At 36.0% G+C, this 8,741-nt stretch overlaps 1 protein-coding gene across 1 annotated transcript; it reads right to left on the bottom strand.

Moving 5' to 3' along the window:
• Positions 1-2,229: 2,229 nt before the first annotated feature.
• On the bottom strand, positions 2,230-4,206 carry NAC032 (NAC domain containing protein 32). Its single transcript, XM_086252307.1, has 3 exons — positions 3,920-4,206; positions 3,556-3,830; positions 2,230-3,130 (listed from the first exon to the last, which is right to left on the bottom strand). The coding sequence occupies exons 1-3, from the start codon at positions 4,077-4,079 to the stop codon at positions 2,654-2,656; spliced, it is 912 nt and encodes a 303-aa protein (XP_086108433.1). The 5' UTR covers positions 4,080-4,206; the 3' UTR covers positions 2,230-2,653.
• Positions 4,207-8,741: the final 4,535 nt, after the last annotated feature.

Here is an 8,741-nt window from a genome sequence, read left to right as displayed (position 1 = left end):
TTTTCCTCACTATTGGCGGCTAGCCTTTCCTTTTCAATCAAGTTGTACATGTCTAAGGCTCCGTTTGGCTCCGTTTGGGATTACGTTGCAATACTCAAAAATTACTGTGGATGACAATTTTCAATCAGTTGTAGTTTTGGTGTTTGGTAAAAAAATAAAAAAAGAGAAAGTTGGTTGTTAGGTACTTTTGACAATTCTCAATCACCCACAATTCTCAACTCTCTACAGCAAAAATAGAAAGCAAATTGCTAGATGCTTTTGAAAGGTGCAGTGACTCACATCAATAATGAATATTTTATTTTACCCATAATACCCTCATTAATTTCTATAATTTTTATTTTTTTATTTTAAATTAAAAAATATGATCATTGTTAGTTATATTTTATATTGTGATAATTAATTATGATATTTTATTTATACGATTAAAATTATAATATACCTAAAAAAATAATATGCATACTTATTTAATAATGTTGTTCTTAGAAAAATTAATGCTAATAAAAATTTGTAGCAAAAAATTTCAAAAACAAGTAAAAAAAAAAATATTTTATTTTTACTAAACAAATAAGTGAAATGCACTTTTAGCATCATGTTCATTTTAGTAACTATACACAATCACATCATTTTTATATTAACATTTACCAAACACTTTGATACTGTTTTTTGCACTCACAGCACTTTTAAAAATATAGTTTACCAAACACTCAATTGCTTTACTTTACAGTAGACTTTACTTCACAGCTGTTTTTTTTCACAACAATACCAAACTGGCCCTAAATTCATTTGGATCAATAGTTTTGATTTATTTGTCTCATAATATAACATTTCTTTTTAAGTTACATAGAGTGATAAAGAGAATCGAATCTTATATAGCATAGCCATCACCCTACCCTCCCTCCCTAACCATTTGGGCTATTTCAAAGGCTTGAATAACATAGCATTCCATCACACAATGCGAAAGGTTAGATAAGGTTAGATAACATAGCATTCCCTAACCTTTAAACCGTTTATCTCATCAACGGTTTATAGATAAGTTCTTATTTAAGAATCTATTACTTATATAGCATTATATGAAAACTTATTTACCAAAGGAATACAATGCGAAAACCACAAGGTACATACCAAAAGAATAAGAGTTTATTATACTTCATCCACCTGAACGTTGAACTTAATCTTACTTCACCACCTAAAATAAAAAATTATGTCAATTTATTACCCGAATTAAAAATTTGTTTTAATGTACCACATTGGACTCCTTCGGTCTAAACTTATGTTGAAAATAAGGGCATTTTGATATTTTCAAGTCAGTTTTCTATTGTATCAAAATGAGTAAAATGTAAAAAAAATAAAAAAAATAAAAAATAAGAACTTGAAAAAGACCGAAACACCCTTATTTTTTAACAAAAATCTGGACAAAATGAGCCGGATTTGGTACATTACCATAAATTTTTAATTCTGGTGATAAATTAGTACAATTTTTTTTTAAGTGATGAAGTGAGATAGAGCATAAAGTTCAGGTGAATAAAATGTAAAAAAACCAAAGAATAAATAAAAACCACAAGGTAGCTGGGTTAAATAAAAGCCCAACTAAATTAAAGTTTGGCCCAAAAAAGTGATTTTGGGCCAAATATTCAAACAGAACAAAGCAGGTTGAGGTTCGGCCCAGAACTATTTGACCTACTGGTCATCTGAGGCATATAAGCCCAAGGCTAAGTAGCCAACAAATGTGGCCAGCAAGACCCAACACAATGTGATGCAAGAACGCTGTCAAGGGAAGATGATGAACACCTACACCCAAATGACACTGAATAAACACTTGTGGACTTTGATTAATCGACCTTTTTCACACTTCTCATCATTTTTCTCAACCATTTCTTCGAAATTTTATCGATATTTTTGTGTTTTCAAATCGAAAGAAATTTTTGTCACTACCGATATATATTTTGATTGGAAGTGATCAGATGAATACTTTTAAAAAAAGTTCAATGAGTAAATCACATACGGAGTGATCAAATGAAACCTTATCTTTACACAATGAAGGTAGTTTGGTGAGTCAATATGCTGAATTCAATGGTATGGACCAAACAAATTTGGGTTTTTTTATTTTATTAGATTTAGGGGAAGAAAGAATCGAATTTAGGTGTAGAATTGGAACTAGGAAACCCACCAATTGTAAACTAATATGAATTTGTTTTGTTTTACGACAAAAGGGAGTGTTCGAACCACGTGTGTAAGAAGAGAGCTTTTGCCCCCGGCCATTTAGGCAAACCCCAACTAATATGGCTCATGAACCTTCTAAACAAATAAAGGTATACATTGACATGAAGAAAAAAAACACTTGATTCTACATTTCTACTACCATAAAATAAAAATATTAGAATTTAGCTGGGCCCACAATGGCCATAGACCCCCATCATCAAAATCATCATGTGAACAACACATCTATACCTATATCTACATGCTGTACACATTAACATGATATGCTATGCCCCATCTCTCTATCATTCATCAACGCTTCCGGTTCACCCTCGGACCCAAATGCTGGACCCCACATGTGAAATCTCAACCGTCGATTAATTAGAGTTCACAGAAGGTACAGTCATTGACTTCCGTCTCCTTGTGCCATGTGATGCAACAATGCGTCGTCGTATCATCAATAAGGCTTCTGCAGGAACATGAACATATCCTGCAGCGGCGACATCTGATTGATCGCCCCCTGGAGCTGCGACCCGAACCCGTTGTCGTTGTTGTTGTTGTTGTTGTCCACGGTGGCATCCATGTAATTGTAGGGAAAATCAAGGGCCTTCTCCCACTCCTTCCACTTGGGCTCGCTCTGCACCTCGCTCGTGAACTCCGGCGACACCACGTGCTCCGAGCAGCTCGAGTCCGTGTGCAGCCTCGGTACCGAGTCCGACGTGTCAAAGTACACGTAGTCGTTCGGTCGCGTGGCACCCACCGTTGCCGCCGCTGGCACCGGACACGTCAGGTTCTCCGGCTTCCTGTCCTCGAACTCCGACCCGCTCGTCATCATTATCTTCCGGCTCGCAGCTTCTTGTTGTTGTTGTTGCTGCTGCTTCTTCTCTACGGTCCCCTTTTTGTTGTATATGCGGCACAGAACCCAATCGTCCAACTGCAAAATCCAGACCGTTCATCAATCACATTGAACAATAATTGTTGATTAAATAAAATCAGGACCGCACATAAACTCCTATAAATATCAGTCTTATCTTTTAGGAATATTTCCTGATATAGAAACTAATAAATTAATTATTCTAGCGGGTGCTTCTGTCACCATCGCAAAAAAGTAAATTAATTTTTTTTTTGTCCGATTAAAAATCAGAATAAATCTCCACCGTTGGTTTCAGAAAGATTCTTTAAAACCTCAGCGTTCACACTATGCCGCCAAATCATAACAACGACATGTCAGATGTGGGACCCAATCCCATTTCTAGTCAAAACCACTATTAGGACGACGTCGTGTCAGCTATCATGCAAAGAAGATTATCTAATTTTACTGTTTTAACCCTAATCTGATGAGTGAAATTAGGTTTATACCCTCAAGTTGTTCTTCTTTCGAGGCGTGCGGTCCACGTCGGCGAGGCGATACTCGTGCATAATCCAATTGGTTTTCTCTCCTCTGGGGGCTTTTCCGGCATAAAATACCAAAGCCTTTTTAATTCCGACCGGCTTCGGATGCCCGATTGGCTTATCGGCTCCGGTCGCCTTCCAGTAACCGCTCCCGGCCGCCCGGTTCGGCCTCGAACCGTTCGGGTACTTCCGGTCCCTCGGCGAAAAGAAATACCACTCCTTCTCTCCGTACATAGCCAAACCTGCAACACAAAAATGAAATAAATTTTAAAAAAAAATCAACAAAATAAAGAAAATTCAATTTCGAAATTTTGCGGGAATTGAAATTTACCAGGGAGTTCCCAGGGATCGTATTTGTAAAGATCGATTTCGGCGATTATGGGGACAGCAATCGGCTGCGACTGACATTTACAGCAGAGATAGTGTTTCACGAGCTCCTCATCCGTCGGATGGAACCTGAAGCCTGGGGGTAACTGTAAATCCGACGTCATTTGAGCACCGTCTGATTATTTTCTCTCTCGCTTGATTGCTCTATCACTCGCTTTTCCTCCCTCGATCGCTCTGTAGATTACTATCTCTTGTTCTTGGGCTGAGAATTTACTCGGCGCTTGAAACTTAAAACGCAAGGGAATGCGATGAATATATAGAGGATGGGAGGGGACACGTGGCAGAGGGAACGGGTTGTTTCTAGAATACACGTGGGCGATAGGATTTTTTTTTTTGGCTTGGGGCAGTCCGTGTGAGGACTGGTTTGGGTGCTGACCGCAGCCGGACACGTGTTGAGCGTCGAAGTACGGTGATAGGGCTCATGGGGGTTCGCGATGCGGTCACTGCTTACGCCACCTGTTTTGGACGGTTGCGCCAGTCGGTCCTGGGGATCCGAATGCAGTCGGCGGGTCAGTGACTCAGTGACCCGAGCCGACAACTTTTCACGGTGAGATAGTGGTTACACGTCAGCGCTGTCGTCGTACACGTGTGCGGGGATTTGTCAAACGAAGGAAACCGCATGATAATCATGAAAAAAATTTATGTGGGGGAATGGCGAAGACCACAGTATAGCTGTTTACTAAATTACACATGTTTTAATTTTTGTGAATGAGATTATTATTTGGACTATAAATTCTGCTCAGGAATGTATTTTATATCAACTTCTAATTTTTTGGCCATATATCAACTTCTAATTTAAACAAGAAAAATATATCAAGTGCTAAAATTTCCTACAGCGATAAATTATTATTTATTTGTTAAAAGAAAATAAGGTAAAACATATTAATTAAAGTTGTTAATTGCCATCCAATCATCCTCAAGCAGTTTGGTAGCTTCAGAAGAGCATATCTAAGAGATTCTTAAAAAATATAGTCTTTCAATTTTGCTGGCCTATATGACAATTTAAAAAGTTAAAATTATTTATTTTAATAGACTCTTTAAATTTAAACAAAATTTAACTTTTTCTTTTTAAATTAATATTTTAATAATAAATTTAATTTGAAGAGCTTAATTTGATTAGTTGATCTTGGATCTCTATTTTGAAAAATTCACTTGAAAAGTTGTTGGAATACATTTTTCTTATATAGCACAGCAAATGGAGCATCCAAAACCAATGATATAGCCAAAATTTAAAACTCGAGTGGGCTAACTTTTTTGATGATTTTTTTCCTCGTAAAAAAAAAAACATAAAATGCCTAATATTAGATATAACTATGTTAGGTTAATAACTTAATTGACAAAACAAAAAGGGTTAATAACTTTAAAAGAAATTCCTTTTGACTTTTCGAATCCTTTATTTTAAATTATATAAGTCAGCCTTAATTTTCTTCCATAGCTACTGGGCTTTTATATGTTATATATATAATCACCTTTTTTAGCATAATTCTTGGCTGACTATAGCCCAGCTAGTCATGTGTTTGTCATGTATTCTTGAAGAGTACATTAGAGTACGTATCCATTAAACCATTTTTCCTTTATGACATGTATTTGTATAAATTTGATATGCGTTTTGCACCCTATAAAATACAGAAAATATCTGGTTTATCCACTACATGTGAGGTATTCACTTTTTGGCCCTTTGAGGTTTCAAAGGGTACACCATTTTCATAGTAGTGTATAATTTCTCATTATTAGATGGTGCATGTATAACATGCAGTCAATGTTTCATAATTAAACTTGAAAAACATTGAAGAACAATCAAACTAAATGTAATCTTGTTTTTACGAGATTGACCATGAGATTAATCATGTGTATCTTTGGTATTCATCACGTGTACTTTTGATATTGAACATTCTTACTTTTGGTATTCATCATTCATATTTTTGGTATTCGATCACCATATATTTGTATATTTGGTAACAGTCATACCGTTAGTATTCAACATATGTACATTGAGTATTCCCTATTCATAAATTTGGTTTTCACTATTCATATATTTAGTATTCACAATTAATTCATACATTTTGTATTCACAATTTGTATATTTAATATTTAACGTTTGTGCATTTAGTATTTACTATATCTACCTTTTTGTATTTTGACTATTCTCCATTCGTACATAATATTCACCCTTTATATATTTAATGTTCATTATTCGTACAATCATACATTTTGCATTCAACATTTTTAGCTTGAGGTGTTTATCATTCAAGACACAATGGTCAAAATTCATATCCTTTTACTAAATCTTTTTATTTATGGAAAATAAGTTGTTTTTGCGTATAAAATTCTTCACAAAGAAAATCTTGGAAATGTATTTATTTGACTATCTTGTATATTTATCACAAAAAATAATAACGTGTCAATGGGTTAGGAGGACAGGACCAGCGAAGGTAGCATGTAGTGCCCGCCGAGCCAAAACTGCCAAATAACATTACTTCCACGCTCACTTTCTCTGATTCAGTGATTCCTCATAAAGTTTTTGTCCACTACGATAAAGACAGTCACCAAAAATGCCAAAAGGACGTGGCAGTATCAGATCTCCGCTTTCGGTGGCCGTTAATGGCTATTATTGCGCCAAAGACACGCTCACGAACCCCGAGCTAACTTCCTGACAGATGAGTGCCACGTCATCCATTACTCAAAAAGTTTAGATGGGAGCTGTTTGGACACGCATGGAGAGGAAAGTGACCTTATAAAATGGTGTACATATATGGGCTAGATGGCTGCCCATATGACCATATATTATATAATTGATATAGTTATTACCTATTTACCTTCTACTATCCAACCACTAATATATTTAATAAGAAAGATATTAAAATACTAACTTAATCTAGAAAACAATTCATACGCAGCCCTCAATGTAAACTAAACCACTGAGCAGTTCGATATTTTTGCCGACTCTTCGGCAATTGCATATGCATTTTTGAATTGCATTTGCTAGATTTTTTTCTTGATTTTATACTTGAATATTTGTGGGGGCTGATTAAGTTTTTTATACTATGTTTTAAGAGATTTATTTGTTAAAGAATTTAAAATTAGTGTTTTTTATTAGAATATATAATACAGCTACAATATTGTAACTACAAATGCAATAGCCGAGCGCTTGACTATCTTTTTAATAATGCAAATGGCTATGTTTTTAAGTAAGAAGTTTAGTTGAAATCTCTTTTAAGACTCGTTTGGTTCAAGTTTTAGAGGTCTGAGAATGAGAAATCAATCTTATTTCTATGTTTGGTAAGTACAAGGGAAACCAATTCTTGGCCCAAAGGAATCTGATACCCTTATGGTGTGTTTGGATGGAAAAAAAACTTGAAATTTAAACAAAACTCAGCATTTAAGAAATTACATGCTCTAATTTCCTTTTTTGGGTCCATAAATATAGAATTTTGTAAATTATATGTGAAAAAAAACTTGGGATTTGAAGGCTGTAAATTCCAAGTTTAAATTCCACATAAACTGGTGTCATTTTCAAAATTCTAATTTATATAAAATAAAAAAAAAAGTTGTGTCCACCCATCACCTTGCAAATTAATTACTATACCACCACCACTACCACCATGCCGCCACTACCACCACCACCATCGTCACCACCACTGCCACCCACCACCGCCACCACCACCTCCACCATCATCACCACAACCACCGACACCACCTCCGCCGCCACCACCACCACCACCTCTACCACCACTACAACTTACACCGTCGCCACCATCACCACCAACATCGACACCGCCACTACCACTACCCGCTGCCACCACCACCGACACCACCTTCGCTGCTACAACCACAGCCGCCATTATTGCCACCACTGTCACCACCATTGACACTGACACTGACACCGCCACCACCACCGACATCGCCGCCGCCGCCGCCTCCATCACCAGTGCCATCACCACCACCATCGCCGTTGTCGTCGCCACCACCATCGCCGTTGTCGTCGCCACCACCATCACCATCACCGCAAATGTCGCCGTTGCCGCCACCTCCAATACCCCAATTTTTGCCACCACCATTTCTCCCACCGCCAGTGGGCTATCACCCCTACTACCATCGTCAACTTACCACAAACATCATTTTTATTGTTGCCACATCACCATCACTCTTTTATAAAACTAGAATAATGCTATACTTACCACATTCTTATACCACATTTTTATACCATCTCACGTGTCATTCCTTTATTGGATAAAGTTTTTATTTTTATTTTTGGGTTTTTATTTTTATTTTTTAGTATTCAGTGTATAAATGCCATGTAAGTTGCCACATAAGGTGGTATGAAATTATGGTATAAAAATGTGGTATAGCTAGCACTACTGATAAAACTATTATAAATTTCGTATTTAAATTCTATTATGATTACATTTATCCAAATAACAGAATTTACAAATTATAGAATTTTAAATCACGTCATTTTTAATTCCGTCATTTGTGAATTCCTTAGTAGTTTCAAATTACTTCATCCAAACACATCATTATTGAGGGGAAAATGAAACTCTTGGGAAAACATTTATTGTTTCATTTTGGACAAAACTAACTCTGCTATTATTTCAAAATAAATAATAGATTATGGTACAATTGAAAAACTGACCAAACACAATATTTATTGCTATCAATTTCTAATTTATTTTTCTAAGCTTACCAAACATCAAAAAAGAATTTTACATTCCCTTCCTCTTAGAATCAATTTTGTGAACCAAACAAGCGCTTACAGTAAAGTATTC

This window comes from Dryas octopetala, chromosome 7 (genome assembly GCF_963921425.1).
Source record: "Dryas octopetala chromosome 7, drDryOcto1.1, whole genome shotgun sequence".
In the NCBI taxonomy this organism is placed as follows: domain Eukaryota; kingdom Viridiplantae; phylum Streptophyta; class Magnoliopsida; order Rosales; family Rosaceae; genus Dryas; species Dryas octopetala.
This window is presented reverse-complemented; position numbering and strand designations above follow the sequence as displayed.

What these genes read in the sequence shown, in the direction of transcription:
- NAC032 (XM_086252307.1), bottom strand. Translation starts at nt 4,079, where the DNA reads ATGACGTCGGATTTACAGTTACCCCCAGGCTTCAGGTTCCATCCGACG. An exon ending in CGATCCCTGGGAACTCCCTG is followed by an intron (nt 3,831 to 3,919) that starts GTAAATTTCAAT and finishes TTTGTGTTGCAG; the next exon opens with GTTTGGCTATGTACGGAGAG. An exon ending in GAAAGAAGAACAACTTGAGG is followed by an intron (nt 3,131 to 3,555) that starts GTATAAACCTAA and finishes TGGATTTTGCAG; the next exon opens with TTGGACGATTGGGTTCTGTG.